At 35.0% G+C, this 19,188-nt stretch overlaps 2 protein-coding genes across 5 annotated transcripts in view; one reads left to right on the top strand and one right to left on the bottom strand.

Annotated features, from left to right (window-relative positions):
* The window catches only part of LOC108969291 (multiple inositol polyphosphate phosphatase 1), a 13,701-nt gene extending 7,407 nt beyond the window's left edge, over positions 1-6,294 (bottom strand). Inside the window, exons 1-2 of one of the 2 annotated variants that reach the window (XM_018933915.1) lie at positions 6,188-6,251; positions 2,517-2,687 (exon numbers count right to left, since the gene is read on the bottom strand). The gene's annotated coding sequence lies outside the window, so the exon portion shown is untranslated. Of the gene's footprint in view, positions 1-2,516; positions 2,688-6,187 lie in introns of both variants that reach the window. The other variant, XM_018933914.1, reaches the window with a different exon arrangement.
* A 5,266-nt stretch (positions 6,295-11,560) lies between these two features.
* On the top strand, positions 11,561-18,860 carry LOC108969297. Of its 3 annotated transcripts, none has more exons than XM_018933927.1 (8): positions 11,561-11,646; positions 11,705-11,896; positions 15,981-16,059; positions 16,123-17,052; positions 17,118-17,798; positions 17,862-17,944; positions 18,004-18,570; positions 18,632-18,860. In XM_018933927.1, exons 2-8 carry the CDS (start codon positions 11,831-11,833, stop codon positions 18,740-18,742), a joined length of 2,517 nt encoding a protein of 838 aa, XP_018789472.1. In that variant the 5' UTR covers positions 11,561-11,646; positions 11,705-11,830; the 3' UTR covers positions 18,743-18,860. The 3 variants fall into 3 exon arrangements, with proteins under 3 accessions (XP_018789472.1, XP_018789469.1, XP_018789471.1); XM_018933924.1 differs by having other exon boundaries at positions 17,862-17,956; positions 18,016-18,570; XM_018933926.1 differs by lacking the exon at positions 11,561-11,646 and having other exon boundaries at positions 11,649-11,896; positions 17,862-17,956; positions 18,016-18,570.
* Positions 18,861-19,188: the final 328 nt, after the last annotated feature.

The following is a 19,188-nucleotide window of genomic DNA, read 5'->3' as shown; positions in this document are numbered from 1 at the left end:
GAAGCTAAATTCTTGGCCATAACATTTGGGGTACTCACAACCCGTCGTAAAGCATCGTAAAATCATAAAATTTTTACACTTGTTTAAAAAAATTGTTGTTGGATTTTATACAAAAATGAGTTTACACATTTGTAATTCTCAATGCTATGTTTATTGTTATAACTTAATACTTTATGAGACTTGTGAAAACCCTAATTGAATTACACATGCCTTTATGGTATATATAACCTAAATGAGTGTGGAATATAGTTATGTATATCCATATTTCACTTTTTGTAATCCTGCTTGTATAAGTATTTGAGGATCAGAATGTGAAAGTACAATTCAATTATAATGCAAATACAAATTCGTCATTTTAAAATGTGTACTTTACTATAGTAAGTACATACTTATCTCGACCGCAATGCAGACGTAGCGTATAGTAGTCAGATAAGTGAAACTCAAGTAAATAGTCATTGATTATTTAGTTAAATGTCATCAATCATGTGATAATCAACTTAAATAATGTAAAAATTGATAATAAATTAGAGATATTAATAAATTATTTTAAATATATTGGTGCACGTGCAAATCAATATACTTAAGTTAAATAAACTTCGAAAGGAATTTTTTGGAATGAAATTAACACGTGACTTAGTTTCAGGTTTAAACAAATTAATCTTAGATATAGTATATTACTAGGTATTTTTTATAACCAAATAGAAGTGCTTATGGTTACCAAGGAATGGTTATTTTTTATAGAAGCAAAGTTATATCACGCAAACGACTAAAAAAAAGAAATCCAGTAAAAACTAGTTCAGTATGAGCTCTAGTTGATTCATTCTTAATTGAAATTGATAATATTGTTCCTCAGATATATATATTCCCAATCGATGACGATGGAATAGATGTTCCGTTACCGGCCGTGCTTTTCAAATACGGTGGCGAAGAACTGACAAGATGCGTACATCAGCTTCTTTGTAAGATATGGTCAGATAAAAGCATGCCCGATGATTGGAGCCTAAGTGTGCGCTGTCCAATCCACAAAAAGGGGAACTCCACAATCTGTGTTAATTATCGTGCGATAAGCCTACTTAATGTCACAAGGTCTTATCGCGAGTAGTGTGCGAAAGACTGAAGCCCACCGTCAACAAAATTATTGGACCTTTTCAATGTGTCTTTAGACTTGGAACATCTACAAGCGACCAGATTTTCGCCATGCTCCAAATCTTGGAAAAGACCCGTGAAAGGAAGATCGGCACACACCACAGTTATATAATTTTTAGATAAATGTCTGTACTTGACTGGAACAATTCGGAACAACTTGTCAGTTTAACAACTATTAGACTAATACCAACAGACAGCTCGGTCTGTTTGATAGTCCAATACCAAAGAAAGTAGAATAAAGAGAAGATCCATGGTATGACAATTGCCAAAATTGTCCACTTTCTGCAGGAGTACTCGTCACTATGTTTGACCACAGCTTAAGATCTGCAGATTTGAAAATAGCAGACTTGAGCATTTTCATATTAAGAAGTGTATAATTACAGATTCGCTTATTTTTAATGCGTAAACCACTCTGAATTCAATTTATAGAAATTTTGTTTATACAGGGTTTACCAATAAGGGTATATGATTTCTTAAAAAGAAAACACACTAATTGTTAAGAAAATTGGAATGTTTATTATTTAATGTGAGGCAAAATCGATACAATTACGTTCTGAACATAACAAATTCGATGAACCCAATTTTGGAGTACTTTTTCCACTATATCAAATCGTATGCCTCAAGCTTCAGTTATTGAGTCAGAACAATTTTATACGGATGCAAGGCCAAATCCTTTCTCAAACCCCGCCCGTTTGTGGCTTGTGACAATCCAAATTCTTGAGAACATCTTGGAATCGACAAATTGCAGTCTTTAGCAACACTTGTCTGAACGGCAGCAATATTTTCATTACTTCGAACGGTTCTTTGTCTTATTAGCACTTGAACATTAGATTATGTAAAGAAAATGTACGCTCGATTTTTTTAACAATTAGACGGATAGCGAACATAAAACGGCAAAATACACGAAAAGGTGAAATTGGAAAACGATTATTTTGACAATATATATATTGAATTATTTGTAAACGGTGTTCTTGCGTATATCTTTCCGCGATGAAATTGCAAACATTTCTAAATACAATGAAATTGCAGATCATGACATATTAAAAACGGCTGAAATAACACTTAGAAATCACATCATCCCTATAGGAAAACCCGGTAATTGGTATCAAAATTCATAAGTATATACTGTGTATGTAAAAATTCGATTAATCGTGATGAATTTTATAGAATCTTTTGAAAAATACATATAATAAAGTAAGGCCTTTAGTTTTACCTATGTATATCTAGATAATATACAATGGGTGAAGTATATACATATGTATGTATTATATTTATTTGATTTATGTACATAAAGTGTTTATCACATCTTAAAAGACATAACATTTACGTATGTAAGCTACTCAGTCAATAACTCGATACACGAAACCTACCTTCTGCCGACGCTGCATCAGCAATATTGGTTAGCTACTTCACACTGGTTTTCAGAATATGCTTGCTTTATTTTTGCAGTGATTTCCTGTGTGAGAGGAATATCATCTAACGTAACTCGAGCGTCCGATCAATTGCTGACATCGCATCAGCAAACCAACAAAATCAGCGACCTAGGACAAACTTTGCTTTCATTTAGAAGTCAATTGTAATTAGGCTTAAGGTAATATTGAATCCAAGCCCGTTTCTGTTTGAAAATGAAAATCATGTTATAAAATGTTAACTTGTATAAAGAAAAGCCTTTTAAAATGGTAAAAGTCTAATAAAGTCATCGGCATATAATAAAAAAAAAAATTTAATTACGGGCGATCTGCGGTCGGGAAGTGAAAGGAGCGAAAAACAGTTTTTGTTTTATTTCCACCAAAACTAAGTATCCTATAGAAAACAGTTATATGACAAAGTTGTAGATAATGAAAATATATTTAATACTTTTGTATTCACTTCTTTTTCTCATAATCTCAAAATGAATGTGAACAAATTCAAATAATAAAGTTTTTGGATTTTTTATCTTTGTCTTGTACCAAAATAATATTCTTTTCATTAAGACTCGTAGTTTTGCAGAATTTGGAAATATAGAAAAAATGTGTTTTATCTTAGAAAATTCCACCACGCCTCTCCTCATCCTCTTTTCTTGGTTTCATTACTGTGTTTTACTTTATACCAGAAATATGTATGTATCTTTATGAAAACTTACCTAATTTACAGAAGTCATTATATCATCAGTCTGTTTTTATAATAGGGGTATTCTCTTGCTCTTGCAAAACCCTTGCATGGTGCACGAATTGCAGACATTTATTTGCAATGGCTGTGAAATATGTCAGACCAAAACCCATGTTATTCTCGTGCAATGAGACGTAAAAAACAAAATACGCAACCCTGTGCTAGCTGTCATTTTACTGAAATACATATTTTGACGTTAAATTGTTGAGGAAGGTAAATTTTAAATAGATTTTATAGTTTTTATTTTAAGATTTGTTACACTTTTTTTTTTGTTAAGAATGAATGCAGAAGGTGCGCCAATTCATAATAGCCAATAAATTGACCGAATCAGCCGATCATATATCACTAGATTCTGCAATGGGTGCTCTCGTGCCCTTGTATATTTCGGTATAGGATTTTTGCAATCTGCCATCTTCCAAGAGCATTAGAATCCCCCTTATGTTATCATTTTACGCAACAGGGGGTTTACTTGGTACAGCTTTGCATATGCTTGATTTTTATTCTTCTGTCCGTTAAGGCCGTTTGCATTTACTGTAAGTAGTTTCGAAGATAACCGTTGTGTGAGTGTGCTCGTCGGTTATTATTACAAATATAATTTTATTCTGTACCATGTAATGCTAAAGATAATTGCTTGCACTAAGATGTCTGTTATAGCTTTGATTGTTTGCGTACCACTTACGGTGTTCTTCTGCAGCAAAGACGGTTACAGATAACAAATTTTTTATTGCTTAGAAAAGTTTTAACAACAAAATAGCACTCGAAGATATCGAGCATAGAAATAGCGAACCAAACACGGCTATTGTATATTTATACCGCTTTAACTTTTAGAGGCCTATAGCCAAAAGAAACATGCGAGTAGGAAGGAAGGGCGTAATGGAATTGATTGACTATATCTATCTTTATATATATTTAATATAACATTGTAATATAATATGCACATATATTATGTATATACACGTATACAATTGTATATACGTAAGCTTTCTTCAAAAGGAGTCAGCACAGCTAATTTGAGATTTGAGCTAAATTTTGTCCAATCACTTTCAAAGCACTAATTCCTTTAATTGCTTTTTATCACGAAACTAAAAGGAATCAAAACGTATTGATTTACTAATAGAAAGGGCCAGCTATTAAGCTTACTTACATACGCACATAAATTAATTTCCTACTACTTGTATTAATAAGGTGGGGAAAATAACATACCTCACATCAGTTCAACTCCGGCTAATATTTGAACATATACTCGTAATATGTAATTATATGTACAGTTGAATGACGGACTGTTACTCAGACAACTTACTCAAGTAAAACTCTCTTGAGAGTTTGTAGTTCTATTGTCTTTTTTTTCGTTTTTTACTTTAACTTTATTAATTAGGGGACTCACAACTCGTCATAACAAATCGTAAAATCATAAAATCATAAATGTTTACATTGGTTTAAAAAAATTGTTGGATTACATACAGAAATGTATTTACGTAATTCTCAACGCTACGCTTCCCTAAATATATTTTTAGTTTATTTGATTGTATTTTGTATGTATTTTAGTTTATTTCACTTTATTTTGGAAAGTAATTCGGGAAAAACATTTTTTAATAAATTGTATTGGAAAAAATAAAACAAATTATAACACTGGCCTACAGTCATTTTGGTGCCTAAGATTCTAGACCTGATTTTAGGTATATTTTGTGAGCTACTACGAAAATATCAGTAAAATTTTTATATCAGTTCTCGTTCAAATTAAAATAAGACTTGTAAGTAAACCAGAGATGTCAGCTGACATCTAGTAGCATCAATACAGTTAATACTACCTACTTTACCGACTACAGATACGGACAGAGCTGCACAAAACAAAATTTTTTGTTTGTAGGCCAGTGTAATTAGCTTTTTTTCAAACTATTTTTAATTGTTAAGTCTTTCCTATATTTTTCTTTTGCACTGTATTAACACATTGAAAGAACTTGCAGTTGACTTTTTTATAAAATGTATAATCGTTGAAAATGTTTTTATAAAGTTTTTCAAAGGTGAGATTTCTGCTAATTTCTGGGTAATCTTAATCTCTTAATCCCTTTAAATTGCACCTGTTTTGGAAAATAAAAAGAAAACAATATAACAGATATACATATACATAGATCCATGATATATATACATAATATGTAAATAATTTGTGTATAAATCGTCAAGTTAAGAACATTTGCAGTTTTAAAATCAAATAGAAGAAAGAAGCTGAATAAATATTTTTATTGTCAGTCCAAACACAACTGAAAATCCGCCAATAATATAAACAGCTCTATGTAATATTACATAAGTATGTATGTATGTGTATTCCCTAAAGCAGGTACGTAATATCACTGTGGCTGGAAAAAAACTATTTCAAAACAAACTATGCATTCAATACAATTATACCATTCAAAATAAACAGTGTACTATACTAATACATAACTGTATATCTACAATTTTGCACTAATCAAGTTCAATTAAGAAACTGTTTGTGATATTTTTTAAATAAAATTAGTTTTTAGTGAACATTGCAATAACAATAATTAGTATGAGTATTTGTATTTATTGAATTTTACGTTTGTTTATAATCGTCTAAATAACTCAACGCGCACCTGAATGATTTTGAAGAACATGTGAATACACATAAATATATATTTTCAAGTATATTAAAACCAATGAGCTCAGCATTTTATATTCATTTACCAAATACACATATAACTAGTACTAATGTGAAAATTTCGTTGCGTCACTATAGTACAAAAAATTATATTAATTTAATTTCACTTTGAAAGAGGAATGTTTTCACCATTTTAATACTATTTTTATTTATTAATTTTTTCTCACTACTGAATTAATTATATTTTCATCACAACAGATATTATATTTATTTTATTACCTTAAGAAATAAACGCGCGTTTTATTTGAATGTATCTAAAATTGCTTCGTATTGTAACAAAACGTCCGTATACAAATGTATGTAAATAGCTACTGAGAACATTGGTCAAAAGGAACGCGCTTTTAAAGATTACAAAAAACTTGTTCGCTGTATCACCAATCAAATAACCAAATACATTTCAGATTAATACTCTCAAAAATTACCTTAGAATATAGTATATGACTCTCACATATTAGATTCTCTTCTATAGCTGATTGAAAATCATATCTGAAAACTCGCTGTGCATTTATGTTTGTATAATTTCTATTATAGGAACGTATTATGTATGTGAATGTTTGGGCTACTAACACAATATTTTTAATTAATTTATTATGCATAGCGCATATGGTGGCCCTTATATTCCGTAGAAGAATAAATAATAACTGTATATGTATTTCTTTTGACGTTGTCAAATTTACATTTTCACGGAATTATAATGAAAGTTGCTATCGAGCAGTTATCTTTATATTTAGAATTAATAAAATAAGTAGTTACTATTGGGATAGATGATTGAAAGATAATTAACTCATTATACGCTTCCATGAAGAAATACAACTTTTCTAGAATGCTAAGGGAAAGAAAATATCTTAATAATCAAGGTCTCATTTTGCACATCTTTTAATAATTTTGTTAATTAAAAAGTTCACCACATCATTTGTGGCAGGGAGGGATCTTATCCCGGGCGCAATCAAAATTACATCAACAAAGGCTCTGGAGGTTATCCTCGATATCTGGCCAATACATATTCAACTGAAGTATGAAGCAATGCTTTAATGTCGGCTGGCCATTGGAGCCAGACTCACTACGGATATGGTATCATAATAGACGGCAGAATAATTCTTGCGATCAGGTGCTACTTCGGACTGAGTAGGCAATTGTGAAGTAAAGTCCCCTATCGACGAACAATTCCCGTCCTGTTATTTGGTACAGAGGCATGGACGTTGCGAGTTTTCGAGAGAAAGGTTCAGCGAAAGATTTATGGTCCTTTGCACGTTGGCCACGGCGAATATCGCATTCGATGGAACGATGAGCTGTATGAGATATACAACGTCACTGACATAATTCGGATACTGGATGGTATCAGGGCCAAATAAATTTGATAGCCTGTGATGACGAGTGATCAATCCAGCTATACAAGGCTGCAATAGTCAAGGGTGGGGAAGTGTACCCCGGAACCAGACTAGTAACAGTGGACAGGAAGGATATCCCAGCCCCACCAAAGGCAAGGGTATGGAATCCGGGTACGCTATCTCAGCCGGACGAGATAATGCAGCTCATCGGAGTTTGCAACTCGAATTGAATGAGATTCGTCACAGCTTTCGGGCGCTCGGCAGCGGAATTCTGCTATTGTTTGTAAAAGAGTTCATAAAACCGCTGACGAAAAGTTGCGGGGAAATTAACTTTGAATTCACAAAGGTGAAGGTCGTAACCTATAAGTCCGACGACGAAACAGTACACTACTTGGCTTCGGAAGCGGAGTGTAAAGTCGAGAGAGACCTAAATATCAAATTTATACACTGAGAAGAAGAAGAAGCAGATAAGACTATAGTTAATACCTCTTCTTCAAATTAGCAGTAGAACAGCTTCATTTAGTTCTCATTAAATCCCCATGAGTTAATGAAAGGGGTATTTGCTGACTGAGGACATCGGGTTATAATTTATATATGGCAAACAGTTAAGTAAGGCTAGGACATGTATATTGGCGAATAACTTAATGCTTTCAAGGTACATCGTTTTGTCATCATTGTAGTAATCGAGAAGTAACAAAGTATACGGCTGGTGTAACGCTACATGCCATATTTAGATGAGGAATTACCAATGCACACCACATTATGGGGCTGTACTGATATCAAGGGGTCAATTCTTCTTTTTTAGTACTAACAAAGGCAATATGACAACATTTAAAACAAGAAACTGACAGGAAGTTTGACACATTAAAGTTATGTCGGAAGAATTACCAAATTGATAAACCCAATTGAGAGTTCTTGAAAAACAATCACTTTAGCATCACCGCTACATTGAATACATAATAGGGAGGGTAGAAAAGTTCAGTAATCACAATTAACTGGCCGATGTACCTGCAAGAGGTGCGAATTCCTATGAGATTGAATCATCTCTGGAGGTAAAACAGTACTTCCGTAGCCTTCCTAGACATAGCAGGAGTTTTCAATAACATTCAGCCACTATGCGTCTCTGGGCCTCTCGGGAAATTAATTGAATAGATGCTCATGGGCAGGTCAATAATTTCAAAACTTTGAGCTTGAGCGATGTGCAGATCTGTCCAATGGGGTACAGCGCAAGGAGACCTATGAACAGCGAACAAAATGTTGGAGGATCTGGAAAAGCGGTCTACGCTGACGATGTGGCAGTTTCGATGAGAGGCTGAAGGACCTAAGGTCTTTGGCCTTAACGTGAGAGCCCCTACCAGCACCTTTGAACGTAACTTTGACTCGTCAACAGGCCCCCGGGATGTAACTCAGTCTTATGCAGCTTGCATAGATAGGTGCCAACCAGTTGCATGACAACTTAACAACCTGCTGCAGCTTCGCTGGTATGATGTCAACCGTTCCCGGGGACTTGAAAATCTTGCCCAGGTCAAGTGCCGTTCAGTCAGATGGTCGATAAGGGCGAGCAGTCATCTTGCATAACTCCTAGAGATATGCCCCCCCGAAGACGAATTACGGGAAGTGAGCATCGTCTTCGATAACTGAGGAGACAGGGTTCTTTGCGAGAATATGCCGGAACCTAGAGGACTCATCCTCCACTTTTTCGCTTTTACATGAAGTCCTCTTCGCCTTTCTTAACTCGGTATTGCATACCGAAGCGCTTTGTCTACTTATAATCATTTATAATTATTTCTTAACACAAGCTAATTTTCAATCTTGAAAAAATAATAGTGAATACGTTGAAACGGTATAGGTTCAGGAGAGCGGCTTTTCCGAAAACTTGCACCAATTTTCACAGCAAATGTCTTAAAATTCTTGTTTTTAATTCCACTTTACAATTATATATGGCGCGTTATCTATTTATGTCTTTTTGTAATGAAAACAATAAAAACAAGTAAGGAAGGGCTAAGTTCGGGTATCACCGAACATTTTATACTCTCGCATGATAAAGTGATAATCGAGATTTCAGGCGTGGTTGTGAACCGATTTCACCCATATTTGGTACATGTCATCAGGGTGTTAACAAAATATTATATACCGAATTTCATTGAAATCGGTCGAGTACTTCCTGAGATATGGTTTTTGATCCATAAGGGGCCACGCCCATTTTCAATTTAAAAAAAAAAACCTGGATGCAGCTTCCTTCTGACATTTCTTCTGTAACATTTAGTGTTTCTGACGTTTTTTGTTAGTCGGTTTTTAGTTTTTAGTGATTTTCAACATAACCTTTGTATGGGAGGTGGGCGTGGTTATTATCCGATTTCTTCCATTTTTCAACTGTATATGGAAATGCCTAAAAGAAACGACTCTATACAGTTTGGTTGACATAGCTATAGTAGCTTTCGAGATATGTACAAAAAAGTTAGTAGGGGACGGGGCCACGCCCACTTTTCCAAAAAAATTACGTCCAAATATGCCTCTCCTTAATGCGATCCTTTGTGCCAAATTTCATTTTAATATCTTTATGGCTTAGTTATGACACTTTATAGGTTTTCGGTTTCCGCCATTTTGTGGTCGTGGCAGTGGGCCGATTTTGCCCATCTTCGAATATAACCTTCTTATGGAGCCAAGAAATACGTGTACCAAGTTTCATTATGATATCTCAATTTTTACCCAAGTTACAGCTTGCACGGACGGACTTACAGACCGATATCCGGATTTCAACTCTACTCGTCACCCTGATCACTTTGGTATATATAACCCTATATCTGACTCTTTTAGTTTTAGGACTTACGAACAACCGCTATGTGAACAAAACTATAATACTCTTTTTAGCAACTTTGTTGCGAGAGTATAAAAATTAGTATGATTTTGCACGATATTTACGCTATACATGGCACCACTGTTCGAAATTCAATTGGGCACTAGTGATACAAGCAGTGATCGGTTTCAAAATATCGATACCCTCGATATTTGAGACTGAACGAGAATTGACAAAAATGAGAGATACATAATAGAAAAATAATAATAATTAGAAAAATATAAATAAATTAAAATATCGATATTCTCAATATTCGAGTCTAAAAGAGAATTGGTAAAAATGAAAAATACATAATAGAAATATTTATAATTCATTATTATTGCAGAAAGTGGAAAAAGTTGGACACAAGAATTTTGAATTTTCTCATTCTTATGAATTCTCGTTCAGTTTCAAATATCAGGAGTATCAATAATTCGAAACATAATCTTGCCCACATGTTGGTGCACGTTTTCGGAAAGGCCGCTCTCCTGAACCGTTACCTTTATTTCTAATTCCAACAACAACAATTATTATTCATTATCCAAGCTTACAACTTTATATCTCAATTTCTTTTTACACGGCATCACTCTAACTAGAACTGCACAATCTGTCGACCACGATTTTCGCTCCTTGTATAATTTGTTATCGTTAACGCTGTATTGCTCTGGCATCCATTTAAACTCAAAGGTATGTTGATAAAAATCATTCCATATTTCTTCTTCGGTCACAGGAAAACAACCGGCTCGAACCAACTAGATATAAATAAACCAGAAATTTTTAAAAAAATGTAAAGAAAAACAGGAGGCAAACTTAGAATACCATAATAAGTAAAGAAATCTCATCATGATTAATGTTGAAGCGTTCTCAATTTATGTGAATACCAATAAAAGTCTAGAAAACATACTAACGCCACGATAAAAAGAAGAACTTTCAATAGAACACTTTTAACCAAGCCAGATAAAATAGTTCATAAATTTAATAAAATGCTGTCTTACTTCGCCTGCTTCAATCAATCCTTGATTACTCTCACTCACACTCCTAAAAGTAAATAATAAAGCTCTTTATTTCTTTCTAATAAGAAGCTTAACTTTCTGTCTCCTTCTCTCAGGGCTAGGCTCGCATCTCTCAACCAAACAACATATGATGGAAATGTAGCTTAGAAACAACCGTTAGGAGAAAAAAAAAACTACCATATTATACATGCTGCGGGAATATACAATTTATTAGAATATTTTTTAATCCCCGTGTGAACTTTTATTCGTAGAACATGATACAATCTTAATGTTTGATTTCTGACATATTAAATATGTTGTCCGGATAGAAAACAATTCAAGTAATAGAAAAATTAATAACTCTATCGCACATATTACCGTGCCGGCTACAGAGACTGCGCAACGAAACTTTAGCAGTCAGTGCTGCCCATTTAATATTGTTGAATGTTCATTTATCGAAATAATTTGACATTGAATATTTACTATCAAATGTATATTTTTGTACGAAATAAAATGAGATCGGTATATTTTTACATATATTTATAACGAAGGTTTTTCAAGATTTATGCATTTGTTATAGGTTCTAAAACATTTCTTAGACAAATAAATTGCAATTCGTTCATACATATAATATAGAAAATAAAAAAAAAATACACCGAAAGATCCTTATTCGAATTTGTTCTCAAAATAACGGCAAAACATTGAAATGCTAATCACCGTTCAGACGTTGCAAAGCGACACGTTTGTAATTGAAATTAATCCTGAGGAGACGGTGAGCATTTATGTATATAATATTATTAAAAGATATGGACTTTTCATTCGTTTTAATATTTTCGATCTTATAAAACTGTAATTGCTATATTTATGAGTTGTATTGGTTGTAAAAATAAATGTAAATAGAGATATTTCCTTACCTAAATTAAAAATTTCCAGTTCTTCCAGCAGCTTATCAGTTCCATCTTTAATTGCTCAACTCTCTTGCGAGATCCAAAAGGAAACTCCTGGTCCCTACAGACCGCAGTACTTCGGGACATCACATCAGTCAGGTGTATTCCCTGCTCTGTCTGTTCTTATTTTCCAACGTGTTTCGTCCTACCCATCACATCTTAGTAGAGTCTGCAGTTCGTTGCCTCTTGCTGTAGAAGCCTACCCCGCAATAATCCAAATATCAACATATTGTGATCAACGCATCTGTCTGTAAGCAGGAAAATCTATAGCTGCGGTCTAAGCAACCGGTTCAAAAAGTCGCTCAGATCTTCTGAGTTGACAGGTCTAATGTGATTCGTAAAGATCGCGATTGAGATAATTGTGTCGGCTAGCCTTTATATTGAACAACTCTGTGCAATATCCCTACATCCCCAGTTAAATGTTAGGTGTGGTATTTTGTTATGAGAACCATTTGGTATTGGGTGACTTTAACTCCTGTCAAACGGAAAAAATAGATTTTTCCGCATTCTGTAAAATGAATGACTAACCCTCACCAGAATTATGGGCACCTCTCGATTGAGAAACCTCCCGACTTTATAAGTGAACAACTGAAACTCTATCTCACACTATTTCGAGGTCAAAATTCTAAGCTGAGAACATTTACTATATTGAGTTCTCATTTTATTTCCCTATGCCGTTAATATTATAGAGTTTTGCTACGTAACAAAGGTGGGCAGAGTTATTGTAAATATATACGTTATCTGTTTTGACCAACATATAATTTTTATCGGCAAAATTGGTAATATTATCAAAGTTAAAATACTCTCTATACTCTCTCTCACTGTAAAATCGATTTTTGTAAGTTTATTACGGTGAAAGTTTGGCTGTATAATATTTCTCCTGGTATACATATGTATATATATAATAACTAATATATTTTTATTGATACTAATGCGAATTATTTTGTATTTGCTCGAGTTTGTACATATATCCTTGCTGTCAGTATATTGATTGAATTGGTATTTGTGGATGGGAAATTTACCGAGAGTTGAAGAGAAAACAAGATGCATTTGCAGACAGAAAAAGAGATAGGACGTTATACGTGAGTATGAAGAGCTTGACAAGCTGGCCGACAGAGGTAATGCACGAAAATTCTATAAAAAAATGCGGCGACAAACAGAAGTTCTCAAGACCGGAGCATACTCTTTTGCCGAACCCCAGGAGGTGATCTAGTAACCGATGCCCAGAGCACACTAAAATTATGAAGCGAATACTTCTCCAGCCTGCTGAACGGCAGTGAACGAAAGGAGAAGTCGAACCCGATTCCCCAATCGATGAAGATGGAGCAGACGTTCTTGATGGAGTTCGTACAAACGGTTAATTGTCTGAAGAACAAAAAAGCGGCGGGGCACGATGGATTGCCGGCCGAGCTATTGAAACAAGGCGGCGATGAACTGGTAAGGAGCATGCATCAGCTTCTTTATAAAAAATGGTCGGACGAAAGCACGATTTAAAGTGTGTTCTGCTCAATACACATAAAGGGAGACCCCACAATCTGCCCCAATTACCGTGGGGGTAAGCCTCCTCAACATCGCATATAAGGTTATATCGAGCGTATTGTGTGAAAGATTAAAATCCGCCGTTAACAACTGATTGGTCCTTCCCAGAGTGGCTTCAGGCCTGGAAAATCAACAAGTGACCAGATACTCACCATGCGCTAAATCTTCGAAAGACCCGTGAAAATATGATTGATATACACTACCTCTTCGTCGATTTTAAAAGCAGCATTTGACATGGTAAAAAGGAGCTGCACTTACGCCGCTTTGTCTGTATTTGGTATCCCCGCAAAACTAATATGGCTGTGTAAACTGACTTCAATATCAAAAGCTCCGTCAGGATCGGGAAGGACCTCTCCTAGTCGTTCAATACCAATTGAGGTTTCAGACGGAGCGACTACCGATCGTGGGACTTCCTTAATCTACTGCTGGAAAAATAATTTGTACTGCAGAGCTGAATAGAGATTATACAATGATCTTGTCAGTCGGGATATGAGTTTTCGTAAGAAAGGTTCTGCGGAAGATTTATGGTTCCTTGCGAATTGACAACGGCGAATACCGCAGTCGATGGAACGATGAGCTGTACGAGATGTACGCCGGCATTGACATACATGGTTTAATGAATCAAGAGGCAGAAGCTAGGCTGGCTAAGTCATGTCACTCGAATGGAAGCAGAGGAAGAGGAAGACCTCCACTTCATTGGAAAGACCAGGTGGAGAAGGACCTGGCTACACTAGAAACCTCAAATTGGCGACATACAGCGAAAAGTAAGAACGACTGGCGCGCTGTAGTAAACTCGGCTATAACCGCGTAAGCGGTGTCTATGTCAATAAAGAAGGATAATCTATTTTTATTAAGATACCTTTTAACTTGGGGTTCGACTTTTAGGAGTGTATTGGAAGGACTGATTTGGTTATTAGTAGCAATTGTGCTTTGGAATTTCGTCTTCTTTGCTTGTGATAGTACTTCTTTATGGACTCGGGGCAATTTGAGTTTTAGTAAGAAGCAGTATTTAGCGTATATATATATTAAGTATGGCTAAGATATTGCATGTTTCTCTCTTCCACTCTCCCTACAGATTGTTTGTCTGATTGTGGTTCGTACTTTTGGTGTTGTTATATTTCTCAATCTACTGCCTCTTTTCTACACATTTCATAAATGTCATTCATCTACTAATGCCATCCATTGGTTGAATTTATCTTCTTGTTTTTGCTTAGTTTCCATCAGTCCCGTTTGGTTACTTTTTTTTAAATTAATTTTCTCATTTTATGCTATAGACCTTGTTGACTGTCCCGTGTTTAATGTTTTGAAAACTTTTCTAGGGTTCGAAATTGTTTGCTGTTTCAAGGTCTGTTGTGAATCTTAGTGGAAATATTATCGATATTTCAGAGCTTACACTTTGGTGCTTCGTTAATTATTTATTCACTTTTTTTAAATGAGTAGTGCAGAGTAGTCTTACTTCCCGTGGTTTAAATGTATTTTATTCTATTTTCGACTCAATTTATAGTTAAGTCTGTGGAGGTATGAGAATATTAATATATCTATATATATAGACCTGTGATGTACTCATATTATATTTATAGCTTATAAAGTACAACATCTGAGGACTTGTACCTACTATTTTTCTAAAAAAGAACGCGAAGGTTACGAAAAGAAGAAAATTTGTTTACACCATAATTTGGTAGAGAATCGGAATCGTCTGTGACCACTTTTAAATGAAAAATAAATAAAGTTATAGTTTTGTTAACAAAGCGGTCTGATATCCTCCGACATCACTCTTAGTTAAATGCTAATAGTCTGAGAAGACTTGTGGTCAATTTTCTACAAGCCAGCAAAAGCAGTGCCTTTCGGGTTGTAGCAGGTCGCCTTTTGATGTCTCCGAACACCACCGTTACATATCTAGATTATTTTAGCAAAATAAAAAAAATAAAAACATTTTCTAAAATACACTAATTCGCATGCATTTTAAAACGTGTGTCTTCCCGACAGCGACTATGCAAATTTTCCTAAAACACCTTTTATGAATCGAAGCACTGTCAACGCATATCAAGAACTTGATTTACTTTAAAGCCTCGTGTGGTCGTTGCAGAATTATTTTGAGATTAGAGCTGCTCACACCATAGTTCACTCTGGTGCTTTTGGCAACCAACAACATTAATACTTATTCAGCGCTGGGACCCGCATTCATAGCTATCTCAAATATAGTTTTGAGTCGAAAAATTGTTTGTCTTTGAAACTATAGCATACGACCTTGACCATTTTGTCGTGTACTTCTTTATATGGATTTTAAGTATTTAAATAAGTAAATTTTATACAAATATCAAGTTTACATTCAAAAATATATTAATACACTTTATGTTCTTTTTTAAATAGATATTTCAATTAAAGGAGAGAATATATATTGAAAGGGGAACAGAATACAATATTGAGAATCAAAAACTGATATATTCTGGTTAGTACCACACACAAAAAGGCCTCTCATCTTTTCTAAAACAATCTTTTTCCGATGAAATAGGTGTAATACTCAGTAACGAGCGCAGTATTAATTCATACAATATAGACGAAAGCAAGTTCATAGTGATAATACTTAACGGTAGTTTTGAAAACTATTTTCAGAAACCTGATGGAGGATGTTGTCCCTCCTCCGTTGTATCATCGGTTTCCACTACTCAAAAGGCGGACGAATGCAACAAATTAACAGACCGTATAACAACAACGGAGTCATTGAAAGAAGTCTCAGTGGCGCAGGCCACACAAACAGAAATTAAAGCGATGCCATTAAATAGTGGCAATGAGGACTCTGTTGGGGAAAGTCAATTTGTAGATAGTATTGACAACATTAATGGAGCAGCTGCTTTGGAATTCACTGAAAGCAATACAAGCATATTGTCTAGTGGGTCAGGGGTTTTGTGTTTTTCTAGAAGCAGTAATGAATCTGGGGGCTCTGAAAGTAGTCATAGCACTTATTCTAGTAGTGATCTTGCTGGAGTATTTTCTAATACTTCAATACAACCTAGAGCTGAAATGAATTTACCCCTGGACTCAGAATACGAACACACAATTGAGTCTATGATGGAAATGGGCTTTAGCCGTGAAAATGTTGAAAAAGCAATGTCAGTCAGTTTTAACAATCCAGAAAGGGCCGTAGAATACTTAATTAGCGGTACAACTGAAACATCGGATAGTTTCAGTACAACTACCAGAGTTGCTCGAGATAGCATAAAGCTTAAATATAATGTTGCTACAAACAATGATGACGAAAACTGCATCAACGCTAGAGAGTCCGCTGGAATTGGCGAGGATGAAAGCAGTCATGTGTCATTAATCCGGTTTAATAGCATTAGCAAAGTATGCAATTGTCAAGAGAGTGGTTTTTGTGGTGGACCCTGGACTGGGGAAAGTCAACACGCAACATTATGTAATCTCGTTGGTCTCAATCAAGATGGTAACACATTTATTATAAAACTTTTAAATTGTTTTTGTTCACCTTTATCCTTTAATTAAAAATAGGTGACGTCGGTGACTTGAAGGATTATAAAACTCAATCCCAAGATGACGAGGAACCGATGAAAGAAAATTCTAATGAACTTGATGAAAAAGAAGTTCAGTCTTACAACCTTGTCAGTGGAGATACTCAAAATAATGGATTAGGGAGTGTTTTGGCTTCTGTCGGAAGTAATACTAGTATATCCTCAAGTGGATCCGGCGTATTTCCTCTTTCTAGTAGAAGTACTAGATCTGAAGGTTCTGAAAATAGCCACAGCACATTTTCAAGTGGTGACCTCGCAGGTGTGTTCTCTAATACTTCAGTGAAATCAAGATCCGAATCAAATTTGGCAGTGAGTGAAGAATATAATCGTACTATTGAGTCAATGATAGAAATGGGTTTTAGTCGTGAAACCGTTGAACACGCTATGACTGCTTGTTTCAATAATACGGAGAGAGCAATAGAATTTTTAATAAGTGGATTGTCAGAGACTTCAGAGATATTTAATAGCAATACAACTAATGAAGAAAATAATAGCACCAATATTGTGGACAGTAATAGTAATAGGGTCTATGACGAAGAGAGAGATCGTTTGTCAAATTCCATTGCTGAAATTGGCTTAAATTTTAGTTACAGAGTTGAAGAGTATGACGACGATCAACGGCCTCTAGAAAACAATCGTACGGCATTGCGATATGTCACAGGTGAATGTGACTGTACCAAAGCCAAAAAATACTTCACTACTACTTCTTTTTCAATGTTTATAGATCCATTTGAAATATTTCGCAATCAACCGCAGTTCTTACTAATGCGTTCGTTGATGTATCACAATCCGGACGCTTTACATGGAGTACTCCAGCAAGTAATTATAAATATTTAACATTAAAATTATGACATTACATTTTAAAGGCATACACTCAGATTGGGCAAACTAATCCAGCGCTTCTACAACTTATATCGGAAAACCAAGGTGCTTTCCTAAGAATGTTAAGTCAAACTTTGGAGGGACGTGCTGATATAAACCGGCAACATCCTCGTCGGATGACAGCGGGGCGACGTGCGCAGCTTGCTGCTGCAGTTCGCGCTGCAGCTGGAGGAGATGGATTGCATGTACGTTCTACTGATATAGACCCTGGTGCAGGCGGTGACGGACTTCTTACACACCAGCGTCCCGGAGAAAGTGGTGATGCAGGGGCCGATACAGTACCACATGTCTTTTCGTCTGTACAACCAGATCGAGCAGCAGAACGTCGAGCAGCCGCTGCTGATGCGTTCTTACGTGAAAGAGCTGCAGCTGCAGTTACAGTGGCGACTTTAACTGCAGATACTTCTGATACAATTCATAACGAAATTTATGAAGATGGAGGTGCTACAAGCACAATAGATAACGATAATTTATCTGCCACAAGCCGTCCACAAGGGCATAGAAATATGAAATTTCGACTCACATCACAAGACGAGGAAGCAATTAATCGCGTAAATTTTAAGCTTTTTCCTAAATACTTTAAATAACTTACTAATATTTCTTTCTTTGTAGCTTAAATCACTTGGTTTTTCAGAATCCCTGGCATTGCAAGCATATTTTGCTTGTGAAAAAAACGAGCAATTAGCGGCGAACTTTTTACTATCTTCAGCGTTAAATGATTAGGACATTTGTTTTATTTTAAACTACTTAACATTTAGACTCGTAAATAAGTAATCTTATTACAGCATTTTAAGTAATTATTTTACTATAATGACCCATTTGTACATTTACTGCACTTATTAATGTGAGCTATTAAAATATCGCTCTAAAATATATCCATAGTATATAATGATCTATAATACAATGTTTCCTATATTATACAAACTTAAAACATGTATTTATTATAATTTCTTATAATACACCTAACTTTACATACATATATTAGTCTTGCGGTATTTTTATTGAATTTTCAATTGTTAAAAAAATTTTTTTGGATGACTCATGCCCAGCTCTTGACCGATGCTACGACTGCTACTATGCCGGCCTCTTTCGACCAATTCAGCGATTTTATCGCAATTTTCGCCAACAGGCCTTCCGAGAACGAAAACGTTGAAACCATCGTTGTGCGG

This window comes from Bactrocera latifrons, unplaced genomic scaffold (assembly GCF_001853355.1).
Source record: "Bactrocera latifrons isolate USDA-ARS-PBARC rearing strain unplaced genomic scaffold, ASM185335v1 scaffold_248, whole genome shotgun sequence".
NCBI classification, from domain to species: Eukaryota; Metazoa; Arthropoda; class Insecta; order Diptera; family Tephritidae; genus Bactrocera; species Bactrocera latifrons.
Note: the sequence above shows the minus strand (reverse complement) of the source record. Positions and strands in the feature narration are given on the sequence as shown.